The sequence below is a fragment of the Mustela lutreola genome, chromosome 10, assembly GCF_030435805.1.
Source record: "Mustela lutreola isolate mMusLut2 chromosome 10, mMusLut2.pri, whole genome shotgun sequence".
NCBI lineage: Eukaryota > Metazoa > Chordata > Mammalia > Carnivora > Mustelidae > Mustela > Mustela lutreola.
In genome coordinates this window covers 33,374,956-33,396,615 of record NC_081299.1, presented here as the reverse complement: position 1 = coordinate 33,396,615, position 21,660 = coordinate 33,374,956, and the positions used below count along the sequence as shown (strand labels likewise).

Sequence of the window (21,660 nt, the reverse complement as noted above, 5' to 3'; positions counted from 1 at the left end):
ACATGGAAACACACACGCATATTGTACCAATGTCAGTGGTATGATACCATTCTTCTTCTGTTGTGTGATTCACTTCCACAATATCGTACCAATAGGTATGACAGATGCACTTAATTGGGGCAAAGTGGGAGGGGGTGCCCAGGCCTCTATGCTCTCTTTAAAATTCCTGTGACTCCATAATTATACCCAAATAAAAAGTGAAGGCCAAAGAATCAACGACGAAAAAGGCCTTCTCAACAATCAGCGCATGTGTTGAGAACCTTACAAATGGCAATGCTCTTCTACTCATCACCTCTGTCTACCAGCTTAGCCTTTGGGATGATCAGAGACACCCACAGGATCCTGTGGAGCAGCATAGTGGGTAGAGTTCATAAGATCATCAAATGCCCAGTTGTAAGAAAAGAATTAAGTAAGTCATGTACATCATTTGACAGGATATATGTGTGGTTACTAACATCATGTCTTTCAGGAACATCTAATTATATGAAAAAATGCTTATAATAGCATTAAGTTAAAAAAAAAAAAAGCAGGCTACAAAAGAGTACATACAGTATACTCTCAATGTATTTAAAATGCATACAAAATGTAACAAAAGAGTAAGGGAAAATGCATCAAAATATTAATGATGATATTATTAAGAGGATTTTTCTTTTTTTAGAGAGAAAAAGAGCATGAACATGTGAGAGAGGGTGAGGGACAGGCAGAGGGAGAGAAAGAATCTCAAGCAGGCTCCACACCCAGCTTGGAGCCCCTCGGAGGCCTAACATCATGACCTGAGCTGACATCCAGAGTCAGATGCCCAACCACCTGAGTCATGCAGGCGCCTTAGGAGGAATTTTATTTCTAAAATAAACATGTATTATTTTTATAACAGCAAAATAAGTACCTTATCCACAAAACTTCATACTTATGAAGAGAAGAGGGGGATTTTTAAATTTACTTTGAGTGCAAGACTCAAGGTCAGTACAAGAATGTTCTAGTTGATAATGAAAAATCCTTTCTTTAAGTCAATCAGAGAATGATTATCATATGATCTCATTGATATGAGGAATTTGAGAAACAGGACAGAGGATCATAGGGGAAGGGAGGGAAAAATGAAACAAGACGAAACTGGAGAGGGAGACAAACCAAGAGACTCTTAATCTCAGGAAACAAACTGAGGACTGCTGGAGTTGAGGGGGATGGGAGGGATGGCCATGGCTGGGTGATGGACACTGGGGAGGGTATGTGCTATGGTGAGCGCTGTGAATTGTGTAAGACTGATGAATCATAGACCTGTACCCCTGAAGCAAATAATATATTATATGTTAATTTAAAAAATTCCTTTCTTAATAAGGACATTATCTGCAGGCAAGCCAGTATAGAGTTTGGGACAAACTTCAAAGCCTTAGTTAGGTATTAGAGTTGTTGGAGGGACAATTTACAAATATGTGCTCACAGTATTGCCCCAGGAAAGGTCTTTTGTACCTTCTGGCAGTGGCAGGGGCTCATCTTCCGGGCTTTGGCTCTTTTTAAGTCCAAGGCACTTCCTTGGAAGAGGAAACCTGTGTGCCACGACCAGCACTCAGCAGATGGGAGATCTGGGTGGCATGCCTACAGCATCTCTTAAATGGCCCATTATCAGGCACAATATTATGGGGAGCAACGTTGTACAAGATTCTTTAGGTCTCTTTCTGATTATTTCCTAGAATATATTCCTGGGAGTAGTTTAAATAAAGAATATTAGTAACCAATCAATGTTCACGGAATGGGAGGTTGGATGAATAAAGAAGGAGAGAGGAATAAGGGGAGAAAAGCCACCGGGGAGGTGGAAGGGATGAGGAAGGTATGTGGAGGGCAGGATCAGATGGATCCAGCAAGGGCTAGTTCTGGGCATGGGCCCCTGAGCAGAGGAACCCTACTTACCTTGGTGATGGGACCTGCATGGGCCTGGTACTCATTGAATTCTTTCTGCAGAGGCAGTGGGTACTTCATCGCGCGAATGGTCCCCACCGAGGTGCCCACAAACATCATCCGCCCAGAGTGCGAGATGACAATGGCCGTGTAGATGACATCAATTGCTGAAATCTCTCGAAGGACCTGCGGAGACACAGATGGCTCTGCTCAGGGTGAGGGGCTGAGCCATACCCTCAGGGTGTCCCTCCTTCCTCACCTCCTCGCTAGCACCATTTGATGGCTTTCACATTTTGTAACTCATTCAATCCTCCCCAAAACCCTCTGAGGTAGTTGCTGTAGCCCAAGCCCCAGGGCCCGCGAGTAATTTGCCTCCATTCACCCACCGAGCCTGTGGCAGTCAGGCCCCTAATCCGGCCCCAGTGTCTCTGCTCTTGACTGCTGGGCCACCTTGCATCTCAAATTCAGAACCGGATGTGGGTCCTACAGTTATTCGGCAATTACCAGTGTCTCCTACATAAAGGAAACCCTACCAGCAGGGAACTCATTCAATTCTTCACTTGCTCATTCACTCACCTCCCCATCTAGCCACCCAACTGCCCATCCCCCCTCCCACCAAACACTTGTTGAATGTTTGCACGGATCACACAGCTAGCGGGGATCCCAAGAGGCGGCAACAGTAGGTCTGCCCTGCAGGGGCTTTGCTCTGGTGCAGCACTGGAAAAGCCACCACACAATTAGGACTAAGCTACTCAGGGGCACAATAAACAGAACCCCTCCTCTCAGCTGTGTTCTAGTCATGGGGGAACCCATCTCAGGTCAGTTTGCTGCAGTGGTATCTGTGCACTTGCCCAGGCACCAGCACCGGGATGGGGACAAGCACTGGAGAGAAGCTGGAGAAGCCAACAAAGGTCAGCTGTTGCTGGACGCCCAGAGAAGTACACAGCCACATTTGTACAAAGAAGCTCCTTTGTTGAGCTCCTCTCTCCTCCCTCAACTCTTTGGAGCCGAATGAGGTAGTTCCTAAAATTCAGAGTTTGAGGGTTTCAAACAAATAGGGTGGCAAGCTGAGGCAATAGCGGGAACTATAGTTCTGTTTCTACCCCAGGGTAAGCATGTAGTTTAGAGATGCTGCTGACCTGCGGGCTTGGATGGTGGAAGAGACCTTAATGGCCAGCCAGCAAAACGGAAGCGGAAAGGGGCCCCACAGTTTCACCCAGTCAGGTAGGGTGCTGGGCAGGAAATGCCAGGAGTAACAGTGACTGAGCTGACCCAATAGGCACGAGGGGCTGGACATTATAAGGAGAAGGGACCCTGTTCTCATGAGCCCTCTTCCCATCACTCTTCCTGCAGCCCACACAGAGGCTACCTTCTGCAGACCAATGCAGCAGCCGGGAGGGAGGCCCAGGCCGACTCACCGAAGAGTCTGCAATCTCCTTGAGGGTCTGGTCTGATCCAACTGCAAAGATAATTTTGGAATCAGGGGAGACAGTAACACAGTTGTAGCTGCAGGACTTCAGCACACATTCTGTCTCTCTCTTTCCAGAGGACAGATTCCATTCATATACGGCACCATCTGTGCCGCAGGAAATCAGTTTGCTGTCATCCGCGTTCCACACAATTGAACGAACCTATAGGGATGAAGATAAACCCGGTTAAAAATCTGCATGCACGCGCACACGCACACGAGCACACACACAGACACACACACCCCTCCTTTGGGAAAGGAGGATGCATGCCTCACGTGTTCCACCAGACTGAGGCAGCATGTCCTTTCCTGGTACATGCCCTTCAGCAAGCACAAAACTGACTTTATTTGGAACACAGCAGAAAGAAGTCCACCCTCTGGGTGTTGTCTAAAATCATGGAGATATTGGTGGAAAGCAATTTAGAGAAGGCTGTTCAGTCCACGATATAAGCAAAATAGCAGAGCATAAGAATTATTTTATAGAACAAGGGAAAGAGACGGACAGGAAGAGCCCTTCTGCAATCACAGAGACAACTCTGGGGGTCGGGAGGGCTGTGTGCATGGGCTCAGCCACACCAGCTCAAGAGTTGTCAGAGCAGGATGTGGGGAAAACTGGAAAACGTCTTCTAAGCTGCATGGGGACCCGTTAACATAGGGCAGAAGCCTCACTGGCACAAGGGGTTTAAACATAACATCTGACCTAACGCTAACTGAATAATAATCACCTCTGGTCCGCGGCATCTCCCAGGAAGACAGGCTTAGAGATAAAAATCACACTTATTCCTGGCAGCCTGGAAGACTGTATGCATGACTAAAGCTGTACTCTCTTGGGTGCAATCACAGAGAGAACCTCCAAACTACTAGTCAGTCTCTGACTGAACAAGGAACAAAAAATGTGAACTCCGTGCACTGTGACAGCCTCCTGGCCACACAAATCCAACAGTAAAGGGTAAAAAGCTAACTGGCTCAGGGGGCTAAGCCCAGTCTGCGACTCCTAAGTGACTCACGTCAGCCCAGGGGCAGTCCCTAGGTAGCCAGAAGGAATGATAAAAGAAGAAAAAAAAATCTGAGCAGAGACATCAAGGCTGCACACTGCAGGGGAAGGAAAGACTTCTCAGAATTAGTTCAGCCAGGTCACTAAACAAAGACACATCTTTCTAGGCTTTCCCTGTTGTCATATTTGTAATTCCCTTCTCCAGCAGTGAGAGACATGCCTCCTATTATCTTCAGTATGTTTGCTTATTTTCTCAATCTCCTCCTAAGTGACCTACATCCTGACTCACTGGCCACTTCTTTTGGTATTTCCAGGACTCCTACCCTGTCAGGCACATCCTTGACCACTTCTTTAGCTCCCTCTCCACCTTTGAAATTGCATTCTGTTTGTTACTATTATGTAAAAATACACTTGAAAAAATATAGGGACATGATTTCCAACAGTATTCCTAGATTCACTAATTTTAATAGTTTATTTTCAGATAAATTCTTTGAGCTTCCTACGTACTCAATCATGTCATCTATGATGATTTATTTATTTCTTTCCAATTTTTACGCCTTTTATTTTGCTATGGTCTGAATATTTGTGTCTCTTACCTCCCATCCCACCTCCCCCATGGTTCATATGTTGATTAGTGCACTTAGGAAAGAGGCCCCAAAGGGCTAGGTCACCCCTTCCACCCTGTGAGGACATGAGAAATCTACAGCCAGGAAGAGAGCCCTCACCTACCCATGCTGGCACCTGGATTTTGGACTTCCCACCCTCCAAACAGTGAGAGAAATTTTCTGTAGTTTATGAGCTACCAGTCTGTGCTATTTTGTTATAGCAGGCTCATGGACTAACACATATTTCCTTTTCTTGCCTTATTGCATTGGTTAGGACTCAGTACAAGGCTAACTGAAGGCATCATGTTTTGTTCTCTATCTCAGAAGGAATGCTTTCATAATTTTTTGATCAAGTGGGCGTTTGTTGTAGGTTTTCTTAAATATCTTGCATAAGATGTTTAAGAATTTAAAAAAAGATTTTATTTATTTATTTGACAGAGAGAGAGAGAGTGAGAGCGTGCACAAGCAGGGGGAGCAGCAGAGGGAGAGGGAAAAGCAGGGTTCCTGCTGGGCTGGGAGCCCGATAAAGGGCTCGATCCCAGGACCCGGGAATCACGACCTGAACCAAAGGCAGATGTTTAACTGACTGAGCCACCCAGGTGCTCCTTGTATAAGATTTTTAGTAAGTAAAAGGAGACGTTCCATTATTTTTTAGTTTTTAAGTGTTGTTTTTAAAATCATAAATGGATATTAAATGTTATCAATTTTTATTGTATCTGGACTTATGGAGATAATAAAGATGAAAAATCATGTTTATGTCAATGTGATATAGTATATTAATTGTAAAACAAAAGTTGTAAAACAACCTTGTATTGCTGGAATAAATCCAACTTGGTCATTCTGTATTATCCTTTTTATATGTTGATGGATTGGTTTAATAATATTTTGTTTAGGATGTTTTTATGTTCATGAAAAAGACTGGCTGGCCCTTTCTTGTGATGTCTTTGGCAGGTTTTGGTATCATGATAATGCAGGCCTCATAAAACAATATTGGGAAGTATTTGCTCTTTTTTCTGTTCTTGATAAGAGTTTCTTCAATATTAGCATCATTCTTCATGAACAGACACTTCTCTAAAGAAGACATACAAATGGCTAACAGACACATGAAAAAATGTTCATATATCATTAGCCATCAAGGAGATTCAAATCAAAACCATATTGAGATACCATCTTACACCAGTTAGAATGGCCAAAATTAACAAGACAGTAAATAACAAGTATTGTTCCCACTGTTGGTGGGAATGCAAGTTGGTGCAGCCACTTTGGAAGACAGTGTGGAGATTCCTTAAGAAATTAAAAACAGACCCTATGACCCTGCAATTGCACTACTGGGTATTACCCCAAAGATACAGATGTAGTGAAAAGAAGGGCCATCTGTACCCCAGTGTTCACAGCAACAATGGCCACAGTCACCAACTGTGGAAAGAGCCAAGATGCCCTTTAACAGACGAATGAATAAAAAAGATATGGTCCACATATACAATGGAATATTACTCAGCCATCAGAAAGGATGAATACCCAACTTTTGTATCAACATGGATGGGATCAGAGGAGATTATGCTGAGTGAAATAAGTCTAACAGAGACAGTCAATTATAATATTGTTTCACTTATTTGTGGAGCATGAGGAATAACACAGAGGACATTGGGAGAAGGAGAGGAAAGGGAGTTGGGGGAAATTGGAGGAGGAGACAAACCCATGAGAGACTGTGGACTCTGAGAAACAAACTGAGGGTCTTGGAGGGAAGGGTGGTGGGGGGTTAGGATGAAACTGGTGGTTATTAAGGAGGGCACGTATTGCATGGAGCACTGGGTGTGATGCATAAACAATGAATCTTAGAACACCGAAAAAATAAAATAAAGTTAAGAAAAAAAGATTAGTGTCATTCTTTTCCTTACAAGTTGATATAATTCTCTAGTGATATGCTCTGGGCCTAGTTTTCCTTATAAATTCTCTACAGACTCAATTTTTCTTGGAATTTGTTGGTTTCATCTATATATTCAATTTATATAAAGTTGTTCAAAATATCCTCTTTTGATCTTTTTTATTATAGATAGGATTTGTAATGATATCCCCTTTTCATTTCTCAAACTGGTTATTTACCTTGGTTATTTACCTCTTTTTTGTCCTCCCTTGACCAGTCATGTCAAAGGCTTGTCCATTTTGCATTTTCAAAAAACTAAGTTTTGGTTGCACCTGGCTGGTTTTGGTAGAGCATGCAACTCTTGATCTCAGGATTGTGAGTTCAAGCCCCATGTTGAGGGTAAAGATTACTTAAAAAAAAAAAAAAAAATCCAAAGCAGGTTTTGGCTTTGATGATCTTTTATTGTGTTTGTTTTTTATTTCATTAACTTTTGCTCTTAGCCTTATTATTTCTTTCCTTTTATCTTCTTTGAGTTTACTTGCTGTTCATTTCCTAATTTCTTGAGGTGGATGATTATATCACTGACTTTTTATCTTTTTTTATATTTCTAATATATACATTCAAGGTTATAAATTTTCCTTTAAGTATGGCTTTATTGCATCCTCCATCTGTATTTTTTTTTTATACATTGCAGATGTAAGCCCAACATATTTTCCTGGTTAGACACCAGTGTTATAAATATTTGCGAAGTTGTGAAACAAATAGCTGCTGGTGAGGGAGGGCCTCCCGTCGAGGAGCACAGAGTTCTAGAAAGAGCATCAGAATTACCTGGTGTGATTTCATCTGCATCTCCATAGTCGCTTGAAGACCAATCCCACTGTTGAAACTGAAGAAGGTCAGTAACTCAATAACACTTGTGTTTTCATAGCACCTGCACTGATCCACCTGTGACTTGCTAAACTCAATGGTCAGTTTACAGGATTTCTCTCTAACCTTTATTTTTAAATTTTTAAAAAGATGTTCTTTCTTTCTTTCTTTCTTTTTTTTTTTTGAGAGAGAGAGAGAGAAAGAGCACATGTGTGCATGTGTGCAAGTGGAGAAAGTGGCAGAGGGAGAGAATCTCAAGCAAACTCCCCTCTGACCATGGAGCCCAACATGGGGCTTGATCTCACAACCCATGAGATCATGACCTGAGCCAAAACCAAGAGTCAGATGTTTAACCAACTGAGCCCCCCAGGGCCCCTCTCTGACCTTAAATGCCCCCAACTTCTATATCCTTTTGGGAATGAGTTCCTTAGCTTCTGTGATACAATTCCTTGATTCCCAGTTCTTCTGTGCCTTCCTTCACAGGCTTTCTTTACTAAACCAGTTCCTTAAATGTTGGTCAACTGTCTCCTACCCAAGATTCTTCTCAGATTCTACACAGGCCCTCGGTGATGTAATTCATGCCTCTGACTTCCACTACCACCGAATCCCCTGAATCTTCATTTCCAGCCTTCTTTCCTGACCTCCACTTTCATGTGTCATACTTCTTGGGCACATCAACATAACAAGTACAATATAGAACTAATATCATGTTTCTTTCTGTCTCTACTACAAAAGCCACGGTTTACTTCCTGACTCATCTTTTACCCTCACTTCTTAGCTGGTCTCCATCCCTCCAACTTCCCTCCCCTCTAATCCATCCTCAGTACTGTTTGGAGAAGTTCATTTCTTTGTTTGCTCCTTCGCTTCTTTCTTTCTTTCTTTCTTTCTTTCTTTCTTTCTTTCTTTCTTTCTTTCAAGATTTTACTTACTTATTTGAGATAGTGAGAGAGAAAGTGGCAGAGGGAGAAGGAAAAGCAGGCTCCCCGCTGAGCAGGGAGCCTGATGCAGGGCTGCATTCCAGGACCCAGGCAACTGAGCCGCCCAGGCACCCCTGGAGAAGTACCTTCTAATCCCACTACTTCCTTTCTTAAATCCTTTCAGTAGCTTCTCATCGCCTACAGTCCAATTTCTTGGCATAGGACACACACTATGATGCAGCCAACCTTTCCAGCTCCTTCTACCACTTCTGGAATGTGCTCAGTGTTCCAGCCATGTATATCCCAAACCACTATCCTATTTTATACTCCCATTCCATCATCTTTAACAGGTCCTTCTGCATATAATGCCTTTCTTAAGTGCTTTTCCTTTCCAAATTCTTTCACCTTTCTTCTTAGCCTTTCAACTTTTGGGTCCTCCCTTCTCTTCATACCCCACCTCCACTCTGTCTAAAAACTGTTGGCTTTGCTTCCAAAATATCTTTTGAATCCACCTACTTCTCCCTATCTGTCCCACCTCCATTGTGGTCCAAAATAGTGTAGATATCTACAATATTCTCTTTACCATTTCCACCCTGTCCTTTTTAATATATTCTTCTCTCTGCAGCCAAAGTAATCTAAAATGCAAATCTGGTCATATTATTCCCTGCCCTGAATGTCTACAATGGTTTAAAGGAACAAGGAGGACAACCCCTTTTTATCATTTTTATCCTTAAAAGGCCTGGAAGGTTCCATGTACTTGGGGCCCTGCTAACCTCACCAATCTCGGCTCATTCCTGAGTTTTATCCTGATGTGTACATACCAGCCCCACAGACTTTTCAGTTCCTCTGACAGCCATGCAATCTCTCATCCCAGGGTCTTTGGATTCCTATCTGCAATGGTGATCACCAGCTGTGTCTGGTTAATTCCTTCCTACTTTCTTAGGACCCAGCCTTTGTCAACACCCCCAACTAAATTATGCCAACTCTTTCATTATTTACTCTCATAACACCCCATGCTTTTCTTTCACTGCATTTATTGTAATTAGTAATTAGCCTGTGCTTTTGTTTTATTGTCTCCTTCCCCCACGTAAACAGTGAAATCCAAGAAGAAAGGGCTCATTTCTCTTTTGTTCACTCAGTGAGTGAAATGCTTGACTCTATGCGCCTCATTTCCCTGGACACTGCTCACTCACTTACCTTCCCTGTGTGTCCTTTCAGGTTCGAGACGTTCTCCAGGCTTGTGGTGGTAAAAATGTGAATCACATTTCCATTGACTGCAGCGAACAGGTGACCACCATTACTAAAGGAACACTGCGAAGAGATAAAGCAAGACATCAAGAATGAAAGAAAGAAATGAGTAGTCCGAACGTTACAGCTAAGAGCTCCTTTTCCTGGAGAGCTCTGGCTAAAACATTTGCGGAAGTGGGAATTGGTGGAAGGCACAGCTAGGACTGAGGACGGACTGCATCTTTGCTATTGCCATAGCTCATACTGGCCAAGATTGCTGCCACTGCCGTGTGCACTGACCGTGAAGCTGCTTGGATCGTAGTGCACAGCACCCAATCCGTCTCTAGAAGTTTCAGAGTGGGGAAGCAATTCCCTCAGTCACTATCTGGTTTCTGCAGTCATCTCAGGGGGAAGTGCGATGGGCTGCTTCCTGCCTTTCCCTGTTAACATGCATATTCCCTGGCCCCACTCAGTCTCCAATCTCACCTTTCCAGTTGGGACTCTGAGTCTGAGATAGCTTTGCTTTTTTGATGTTTTTTGTTTCTCTGCAATCACAGAGAGGATTAATCACACCTGGGATCTCACGAGGCTTGGGGTTCTATGAAATATCTTGATGAGCATGAGAAAAACGAGATGGAGCCCATACGTTCAAGAATGTGGTGAGAGAAGAACTAGATTTCTTCCTTTTTCTTCTTTTAAAGTCACTGAAGTTCTTTAAGACAGGCTTTGGTCTCACCTCACAAGAGCGTGTTTTTCCAGAGGGAGTCCACTCACTTCAATTATCTGATGATACTCAAAGAACAAGAGTTCTTGATATTTCAACCCCAGTTTTCTACAAAACTGGACCATTATCTCCAGCGTCTTACCTCTCTGCATCCTCTGACAGAATATTCTTTGAAGGAACGTATATCATCAATGAGTAGATTCATAAGGCGTAGTTTGTCAGCAAACCCTACTACAATGAAGTGTCCAGACGGGTGAAGGCTGATTGTATATGCCTCTTCTTGGTATTCCTTAAATAGCTCCAGTGTGCTGTGAGAAAGACCAACTACTGAATTAGAAGTCCAGCCCGCTAATGCCCTTGAGCCCTCCACTTTATCTGGTAAATTCTTTTATCATAGCATTTGAGACATGTTGTTGCTTAAAATGATTGGTTCCTCTTTTTTCTAGATTTTGGTTCTTTGGGGAGTGTCCCCAGCAATGAGTATGGAAATTAGGGGATGTGATCAATGAGCTGTCTAGTGATGCTGAGGGCACAGCTCCATTTAGAGTCACCAGATCAGAGGGATCATACAGTTTTTTCCCAGCAGCCCAGCGGCCATACACAAAGACCCAAGATATTCCAGTGTGGGGCCAAACTAAGTTGGAGATTCTCAGGGGAGCTATGCCAGGAGGGTAAATTCATTAGGGAGTTAAGGGTGACGGGGGCAGGGATAAGGAGAAAGAGATGGAATGAGTGATCCTGAGAGCTCGATGTGGCAAAAAGTACATCAAATGGGAGTGAGGGGATAGGAAAACTGGAAGAACATAGGAAGTTATACAAGAAGGTGAGATACTGGTGTGCTATCTTTATGTCCCTAGTGTCCAGCATGGTGTCTGGCATGTGGTAAGTATTTAATGAACACAAAGCAATCTTCTAGGTCAAGCACAAACAAAAACAGAAGGGAAGCAGGTACGTTGCCTGACTTGCTAAAAAAAAAACATCATTTCCAGGGTGCCCATGTGGTTCAGTCAGTTAAGCAGCTGCTTTCGGCTCAGATCATGACCCCAGGGTCCTGGGATCAAGCCCTGTGTTGGCCTCCCTACTCAGTGTGGAGCCTGCTTCTCCCTCCTCCTCTGCCCCTCCTCCCTGCATGTGCTCTCTCACTCAAATAAATGAATAAAATCTTAAAAAATAATTCTTTTCCAACTGAAAGCTTCTAAGCAATTACATTTTAAAATTTTCTAATTAAAACATTTCACATGAACAAATTTAACAACTGAAATCTTGCACACTGCAATAGCAATGCCTTTCATCCTTACTTTGATTCGTAATTCCAGATGCGAACGGATCGATCCAGAGAACAGGTGGCAATGAGGGGTTTGCGGATGCACGTGGCTAGACCAGTGATGGATGCCGAGTGCAAGGGGTACATCAGATACTCGAAGTGAGCGGGCTCCCCCTGGAGAAATCACAGAGTGAGATCTGGCAGAGTGAGCGAGAGGCTGGCTGTGCACAGTCAGCTCTCAGTACTATCAGGAGCATCAGTTAGCCTGGCTGCCCAGGAATCAGGCTGTAGGAAGACTGCTTTAGTATCATGTATCTTATTTTAAAACATTATCTTAATGGCGCTACAATATTTTATTCTATAGCTATGCCAGAATTTAATATAAATTACCATTCCTCTACTGTGGGAACACTTCAGTGGATTCCATTTTTTTGTTATTTAGGAGTAACCAGGCTAAACATGTCTGCATGTATGTCTGGGTACCTCTGTGATTACCTCCTTAGATCCTGAGGTGTGAGTGTCCAACACTAAGCTTTTGAATATGCAGGCATCCATTTCCAAATACCTCCACCTGAATAGACTTATTGCCGGTTGCTAGCGAAACCACCAGGTAAGGAAGTAGAGTGCCCCTACCCATGGAGGTCCTTTTTTCAGAATGCCCTGGATAACTTAGACACTGACCGCTTGATTGATCCCACTTCTCCCTTCCTGTGCTCTCAATCCTGCCCTTAAGCCTTCAATTAGCCCATAAAGAGTGAACACATATAATCCTAGACATCCCACCTTTACTGCCTCATATAAGCGAAGTCCCGTGCCCTCTCTCTTTTTCTCTCTCTCCATGACCTCACCGTGTGGCCCTCATGGGTGCTCTGTACCCTCCAGAGCCTGTGAGTAATAAATCATGTTCCCCGAAGTTCCCTGAGGGTTTTTGCTGAAGTGCCTCCTGCAATCTTAGTGAGAAACAAAAGGTCTGGTCCAGCCACATCTCTGTCCCTGGTGGAAGAAACGTCCGGGGGTTTGCTAGGAGTACTATGGGCCTGATCAAGTGCCTCAGGCATTCCTAGCCAATAGCATCGCCATCAGCAGGCTGGGACTGACACAATGGATACTTTTCTAGAAATAGAATAAGGGGAGGGGGATGTCATTTGAAATTCTAAAGACCTTGAAAGGTACTGCCAAATTCCTCTCCAGCAGTGGGAACTGGGTGAATATTTGACAGGAAAATATATTCTATTACACTGGCTGTGTAGGCCCCACGTGTTCTGTAACTGGGGGCTTTACCGCTGGGACACCTGAAGGAGGAGTGATGGCCGGGGAGTTCAATCAGGTGCAGACAAAGGCTGGGATGAGAGTTCCGTCAAATCCTGGCCCTTTCCCACTTATTAGCTTCTCTCTCTCCTCTCCCTTCCTTACCACCTCGGAGGAAAAGGTGCCGTGCTGGGGACGATGAGCAGGCACAATTATTCCCATTCTTCTCCATGTCTTACCCCTGTTTTCTCCAATATCTTCAACCTCCTTGTTTCTACTGGTACATTCCTACCAGCTTTTAAACATACTCAAGTCTCTTATCTTAAGAACAGCAATAGTGGGGCGCCTGAGTGGCTAAGTGGGTTAAGCAGGTTAAGCCTCTGCCTTCAGCCCAGGTCATGATCATGATCCCAGGGTCCTGGGATGGAGCCCTGCATGGGGCTCTCTGCTCAGCAGGGAGCCTGCTTCCCCATCTCTCTCTGCCTGCCTCTCTGCCTACTTGTGATCTCTGCCAAATAAATAAATGAAATCTTAAAAAAAAAAAAAAAAAAAAAAAAAAGAACAGCAGTAGTTCTTCCTTTTTTGTTTTTCGTTTTTTGGGTTTTTTTCTGTGCCTTTGCCTGAGAAGCTGTACAATGATGGAGAATCAGGCAAGCAGGCTTACTGGTTTCACTTAGAATTCAAGACCGCAACCCTCCAACGGACCCAGTAACTCTGCCAGGTTTCTCAGTAAGTTCACTTCCTGAATCTACAAGAGATACCAATTTCATGCTATTTATTCTCTTTCTAGGCCCTTCAAATGCTCTTCCTCTTCTCCCATTCCCAAAGCTCATCTGATGACCTGGCTTCCTATTTCCTTGATTTGGTATCTTTATTCTCTTTATTTTATATCCCAGGGGCAGAGCTGTAGACCGTCATAATCAATTCATGTATGGTCATTTTTTATTTTATGTTTATTTCATTTCTCTGTTCTTTAATTTTCACTCTTATTCTTCCCTCTCAAAGGCACCAATCAATGTGTTTCATTTCTGTCCTTGGATATTTCTGTAAACGGCATGTGCTTCAGATTGCATTCTTATTTTACATTTTTCTCTCAACCATCTGTGTTGTCATATGTATAATCATCGCTTCTAACTTAGGTTTGGTATTCTGTAGAATGAATCCAGCTACTTCACTTTTCTATCACTCCTAGGAATGGACATCTGGGTTGTCTTCAACTCTCCATTCCTACGAACATCAAGGTGAAGGCCTTTGGGGATGTTCTTTAGCAGACCGGCATGATATAGCTCCTGGTATGCATCTAGGGCCAGACCACTGGGTAACAAGATGTATGCATTCTCTATTTGACCAAGAACTACCAGATTGCTCTCTGGAATACCTGTGCGGGTTTACATCCCCATCACCATCACATTAGGATCCCCCTTCTCCCTTGTTCTCAGAAGTCTCTGAGATCTGACTTTCTAATTTTTGGTAATATATTAAAAATAATTCTTACAAAGAAGACTCTCAGTTGTGACGTGCAGGAAACCATTACCCCACCACTCGGGCCATGCTCTCTGGCTGCTGCGGCCACCCCTGCCCTTGCCTCTGTCTCACATTAAAGATCCTAAACCATGCTAGGTGAAATAAGTCAATCAGAGAAAGACGATTACTATACGATCTCACTCATATGCAGAATTTAAGAAAAAAAAAAAAAGAGAGGATCATAGGGGAAGGGGAGGAAAAATAAAACAAGATGAAATCAGAGAGGGAGACAAACCACAAGAGACTTAATCATAGGAAACAAACTGAGGGTTGCTGGAGGGGAGGGAGTTGAGGTGATGGGCATTAAGGAGGGCATGTGATGCAATGAGTTCTGGGTATTATCTAGGACTGAAGAATCACTGACCTCTACCTCTGGAACGAATAATACACTCTATGTTAACTGAACTTAAATTAAAAAATTTAAATTAAAAAAAAAAATCCCAAACCATAACTGACTCCAAGCATTTCACAATCAATGAAAAAGGAGAAATCTTTCAATTGCAGGCTGAACTCAATAAGGAAAAAAAAAGAAAAGAGAGGGAGGCTGTGAAGAAAGTGACTGTTGCCATGACTGTGGGGGAGGATGTCAGCTCTCTCTTTCCATATGTAGTGAACCGTATGCAAACCAGTCTGGAATTAAAGAGGCTTGTGTATCTCTATTTGATGAACTACTCCAAGAGTCAGCCAGACATGGCCATCATGGCTGTCAACAGCTTTGTGTAGGACTGTGAAGATCCCTATCCTCTAGTTATGGCCTTGGCAGTCAGGACCATGGGGTGTATCTGGGTGGACAAAATTATACCAGATCTTTGTGAGCCCTTTTGCACGTGCTTGAAGGATGATCCCTACGTTGGAAAACAGCAGCAGCAATTTTGTGTGGCAAAAGTCTATGATATCAATACTCACATGGTGGAAGAACAGGGATTTCTGGATTCTCCGTGGGATCTCATAGCAGATTTAAATCCAGTGGTGGTAGCATTATCTGAAATCAGTGAATCCCACCTAAATAGCAACCTGCTCGATCTGAATCCACAGAACATCAATAACCTGCTGACATCCCCAAATGAGTACACTGAATAGGGCCAGATTTTCATCTTGGACTATCTAACAACAACCCTAACAATGACAGAAGTTTAGAGCATCTGTGAGCACATAACTCCCTGGCTATCTCCTGCCAACTCAGTATTGGTGCTTTCAACTAATGAAGTTTCTAGAGTTATTACCCAAGGACTCTGATGACTAGAATATGCTACTGAAAAGTTGGCCCTTCCACTTGTCACTTTGCTCTCTGGGGAATCAGAGGGGTAGTACATCACCATGACACTACTTCAGCTGCCTCATCCCACTCAATGTGCTTTCTGTAGAAGATGGCAAATGAAGTGCCAGGTCTTCCTTGCAACAAGGAAGGATGTTCCCAATGAAAACAAAGCTCAGTTTTAGATTAAGGAATGTTATTTAAATGTCAACACTTTCCAGCAAATTTAAAACAACAACGTTTATACTACTGCCAAGAGGAATGTGGAAGGGCAGAACATGCTGTACTAATCTCTGAAGCTCATTGATGGCATTTGGATTTTGCTTGAGCTACGTATCTAGCCAGGAAACCCAAGTTACATGCTGTCACTGAAGCATAGAGCTCCTGAAGTCTCTTGGTACATCTATGACAACAGTCTGAAAAATCAATAGACTAGATTGGTCTAGTGCCATCTGGCCACCCTGTGACTGGTGCAAGCCAAGGACTCTTAACTGGAAGGAACTGTATTGCCTTGTAGAATCTGAACCCAAACACTCTGAGGCCACCCACCAAGGCAGTGGAGACTCTAGCTTATGCTAACTTTAGGGTACAGAATAGTTTTAGCTTCCTGTGAACATTTGTAACCACTGCTTCAATCACTTCCCACCTCCTGCCACCTGCCACTGCTATCTGTCCTTAGCTGTGAGCCTCTCCATACTACGTCAATAGCTGGCATTTTTGAGTGTAGTTTGATATTTTGTAATTGAAAGTTCATTTCAAAAGCAAAAAAAGATTAAAAAATATTAAAGCAAGGAAAAGTGTCATTGAAAAAAAAAAAAAGGAAAGATCTCAGACTTGTTTTAATTTGCATTTTTGTACACATAGGCACCAGAAATTGCTTGTGAGAGTGACCAGGTATTGGATTCAAAGTACAAAGATTTCACAGTGACCATTATAGATCTATTCAGAGAACTAAAGAAAACCATAATTAAAGAAGTAAAGAAACTTCTGATAACAATGTCAGATCAAATAGGGAATATCAAAAAGGGATAAAAATTATTTAAAAAATAGAAATTCATTGTTTATAGCAGCAATGTCCCTAATGGCCAAACTATGGAAAGAACCTAGATGTCCATCAACAAATGAATGGATAAAGATGATGTGGTATATATATACAATGGAATACTATGCAGCCATCAAAAGAAATGAAATCTTGCCATTTGCAACAATGTGGATGGAACTAGAGGGTATTATGCTGAGCAAAATAAGTCAATCAGAGAAAGACAATTGTCATATGATCTCCCTGATACAAGGAATTTAAGAAGCAAGGTGGTGGGTTTGAGGGGTAGGGAAGGAAAAAATGAAACAAGATGGGATCAGGAGGAAGACAAACCATAAAAGACTCTTAATCTCACAAAACAAACTGAGGGGTGCTGGGGGGAGGAGGGGTAGGGAGAGGGTGGTTGGGTTATGGACATTGGGGAGGGTATGTGCTATGGTGAGTGCTGTGAAGTGTGTAAACCTGACAATTCACAGACCTGTACCCCTGGAGCAAATAATACATTATATGTTAATTAAAAAATAAAATAAAACTAATAAAAAAATAGAAATTCATGGGGGTGCCTTGGTGGCTCAGGTCAGTTAAGCTTTTGCCTCTTGATTTCAGTTTAGGTTATGATCTCAGGGTTGTGAGATTGAGCCCTACATCAGGCTCCACTTTGGGCATGGAACCTCCTTAAGATTCTCTCCCTCTCCCTTTGCTCACACCCCACCCCTGCTTGTGTATATGCTCTCTCTCTCTATCAAAAGAAAGAAAAAAATTCTGGGGGTGAAAAATACAATTAACAGGAGTGAAAAATCCACTAGAGGAACTCAAAAGAGATCTGAACTAGCAGAAGAAAGAACTAGTGAGGTTAAAGACAGATCAATAAAGATTACACAATCTGAAAAACAGAAAAAAGAATGAAGAAAAATGAACTGAATTGCAGGTCAATGTGGAACACGATTAAACACACCAACATATGTATGATGGGAATACCAGAGGGGAGGAGAAAGAGAAAGGAGCAGAGAAATATTTGAATAAGTAATGGCTGAAAACTTCCCAAACTTATTGAAAAATATTAATGTACACATCCAGGAAGCTGAATGAACTCCAAGAAAGATAAACACAAAGAGATCCATAGACATGTGATAGTAAAAATTTCAAAAACTGAAGAAAAACAAAAAGCAAAAAACCTTGAAAGCACCAAGATCAAAATGATTGATCAGTTACAAGGGAATTCCAACAAGATAACAGCAGATTTCCCAGCAAAAATAATAGAAGCCAAAAGGGAGTAGAATAACACATTCAAAGTACTCAAAGGAAAAACTGTCTATCAAGAATTCTATATCAGGCAAAGCTATGTCTTAAAAATGAAAGGGAAATAACATCCCCAACAAGCACTAAAAGAGTTTACTGCTTGCAGACTTGCCTATATGAAATACTAAAGGAGATTCTTCACGTTGAAAAGAAGTGACTCCAGAGAGTAGTTTGAATCCATCGAAAAATACAACACCAGTAAAGGTAGCATGTCATTATAAAAGGTAATATAAACACATATTTTATCCCCACTCTTCTTTAACTTTAGTGGGAAAGCCACTATATGAAAAAATACATATTTTATGCTTTGTTGGGTGCATGGAAATATATTTGCCAATAAAAACAAAAAGAAGGTAGGCGGGAGCAAATCTGTACTAGGCTAAGGGAGTGACTTCAGATGGTACTTCAAATCCACAGGGACAAGCGAAAAAGAACCAGAAGCAATGACAATGCTCTAAAATTGACTCTGGTAATGGCTGCATGACTGTAAATACACTCAAGACCACTGAATTGTACACTTTAAATAAGTGAATTGTATAGCATGTGAATAAATACCAATACTCAGTAAAACTATTATTTAAGAAAAAACACCATTGCTGAGAAAGATAGGTTAAAATCTCCTACTCTGATTGTAGATGGTCTATTTTCCTTGTTGTTCTGTCAAATTTTGCTTTATGTATTTTGAGTGCATGCTATCAGGTGCATACGGTTTTAAAATTATCTTCTCAGTGAAGTGAACCTTTTGGTATTTCAGAGTGATTCTCTTTATCTTTAACAGTACTTTTTTGTTGCAATGTCTGCAGTGTCTTTATGCTAGCTTTCTTTGTTATTTAAAGCCAAAAAAGGAAAAATAAACTTCTTTATATATGTACATCTTTGTGTCCATGAGCAGCTATAGGAGTACCTTGAATTCTCTTAAGTGCTTCCGCAGGGTTAAAGGAGATGTACAATTTAAACCTGACAGACAACTCCAACGTGTCCTCCAAGAAGGCTGCAAGCAATCACAATCCCACCGAGAGTGGAGTATGTCTACAGCGAAATCTTAAGATTAGAGTTTCTTTTGCTCTTATGAAGAGGCTGAATGAGCCAGGCTCAGCAAATCCGGATAAAAGCTGCCCACATGGTAACTAGTCCTTGGGCTGGAGGGAAGCCTTGCTGGGGAAGACTCACCTTGCTGATCTCTGTCAGGGACATGGTGATGCTGTAGAGTTGGTTCTTGCTGGTGCTGGCAACCAGGGTTTCCTCTGAGGGACTGAAGCACAGGCAGAGGATGTCCTGCTTGTCAGATTGACTTGGCTCATTGCTCTGTGGGTCCACAGGAATCTGCCCAAGATGCAAAACAACTGTTAGGAATGTTCCCACATCGTCAATCAGTGTGTCCTTGGGACTTCCAGTGGTCTCTCAGATACTTTTCGCTCCCAGACTCCCAGACCAGCATGCTTCCCAGGACCCTCCTCAGATGTGGAGAAGGGAGGGCCTCAGTCACTTCGGTTTCTGTGGGGTTCGTATTCACCCTTACATGATGACTGGCTGACTAAGGGACAGCAGCACGTATGAAAATGATCTCTCTACATCTCAGTTTGAGATCGCCTCTGAAAACAAGTGTTTGTTTAAATCCCACCCTTGCCCGTCTGTCGGAAGCCCAGTGTGGGTGTCACCTCATCGGGCACACTTTGTGCATCTCAGGGCAGCAGAGGGGAAGGTGACGGCTCCTCTTCCATGTGGGGCAGGTGACAGGGCAGAGAAAGGACAAGAGGGTCACACAGCAGCCCAGCCAGCAGTCCCTGAGAGGGCCGGGAGTTGCCAAGTAGACATTGTAACATTAGATTTCCTTTTCCCCTGCCATTGCTTTTTGTCTGCTAACAAACTTCTTGAAAGGTTGGCGTGCACATAGTGTCTCCACATCCTTACCTCCCACTGAGTTCTCACTTGCTTCTACTATATCATTTATTGAGTGTCCTCATCAACTGTAGAAATTTCCTTCTCACCAGAGCCAGAGGCTCCTGCTCAGTCCTGCTCAAGGTCCTGCTCACGTCCACTCAGGGAAAGTTCTACAGGCTTAACCTGCACAAAGGCTCTTCTCCCTCCCACTTTCCCTGCTATTCACTGCTGTGACTAGACCTCACTATTGCTTGGCTAGACTAACACAGCCTCTTCACGGATTCCGAGGCATGGCAGTGGTAATAGGTATCATCTGAGGAGCACAAAGCACTGGTCACATCATTTCACAGGTGTTCCTTCCTCCTTTTGGTAACCCCACCAGGGATGGGCTACTTTCTCAGGGAAGAAACAGAGGTTTTGCTGGAGTCAGCAGCTCGTCTCAAGTCACTCCGCCAATAAGGTCAGAATCAAGGCTGGCTCCTTCAGTGTGTCTGTAGCCACAGCACATCCAGTGCCTCCAAGTGCCCCCACCCCCCACTACACGCCCCAGGAGGATTGGTTTTCCTAAGTGTAATGCTTCTGCTGAATCACACACACTCCTTCGGCTGGCATTCGAAATCTTTCACCAGCCTCAGCTCCCATCTTTTCCTTTCGAGTGATTCAGTTCCTCTCCACTGGGAAGCACAGCATCTCCCAGATACGCCACCTGCTTGCTGTCCTGGTGCCCATGACTCACCTGTTCCTTCCACCTGCAATTCCCAAACTGTTCCCTCCCGTCACTTGCTATCCTTCGTCGAGGACCCCTCTCCAGAGATTCCCACCAGACACCCAGAGCCTTCCTGGATCTTCCCCAAGCACAGACGATCTTTCTCTCGATAGCGGTATGTATCACTTATTCCATAAACATTTACTGAACGCTTCCTGTGTGCCAGACGTTAAATATCAGTATCTATCATAATACGATTTTTATTGCAACACTAAGCTTCAAAGAGAAAATATAACTTGCCAAAGTTCTCTTCCAGAATTCAAATCCAGATCCTCCCAATTAAAAACCCCACTCTGTGCACCCCATCCTAAAACTACCAACAGGGACTAATGGCTCAAGTCCCCATTTCCACTCAGCACTATAGCCCTTTCCTCCCGGCAAAATCCCTGTCCGTGCTCTGCTCAAGGAGAACAGGTGCCAAGAGAACCCCAGTTCTGCTCTTCCTTCCCTCCTTACCCGGATTTCCCTGCTCTCCCGGTAAAAATCCTTCTCCTCCATCTTCTCAAACAGTAAAACTCTGCCTGGACCAGCGGAACAGGCAAATCCCTTTGAATAAGCTGCAATGGCGAACACCTGGGGCATGGTCAGCTGGCTGAGGCTCCTGGCCAACATGACCTGTTCGTAGGAAGGGGCCGGGGAGCTGATGGTTGGAAATTCAATCAGGCTAGAAAAAGAAAATAGCATATAAGGTTGACAGAGACGATTCCAACGAGGAGAGTTCAGCTAGGGATGAGAAGGGAGGGCTGTCTTTGGGTGTGGGAGGAATCACCCATTGTGAGTCCCATAACCTAAATGCTACCCTTTGTCCTCAGACTGTTACACAAA

The 21,660-nt window shown here is 43.2% G+C and overlaps 1 protein-coding gene across 4 annotated transcripts in view; it reads right to left on the bottom strand.

The window, feature by feature from the left end:
* CFAP57 (cilia and flagella associated protein 57) overlaps positions 1–21,660 on the bottom strand; it is a 68,516-nt gene that overhangs the window by 37,781 nt on the left and 9,075 nt on the right. For all 4 annotated transcript variants that reach the window (XR_009345008.1, XM_059135323.1, XM_059135322.1 and 1 more), the window contains 7 exons: positions 21,292–21,499; positions 19,359–19,511; positions 11,858–11,997; positions 10,702–10,867; positions 9,806–9,919; positions 3,312–3,524; positions 1,906–2,079 (listed from right to left, as the gene is read on the bottom strand). Coding sequence is in view for 3 of the 4 variants with exons in the window: in XM_059135323.1 (XP_058991306.1) it covers positions 1,906–2,079; positions 3,312–3,524; positions 9,806–9,919; positions 10,702–10,867; positions 11,858–11,997; positions 19,359–19,511; positions 21,292–21,499 (1,168 nt within the window). In the remaining variant the exon portion in view is untranslated. The remainder of the gene's footprint in view (positions 1–1,905; positions 2,080–3,311; positions 3,525–9,805; positions 9,920–10,701; positions 10,868–11,857; positions 11,998–19,358; positions 19,512–21,291; positions 21,500–21,660) is intronic.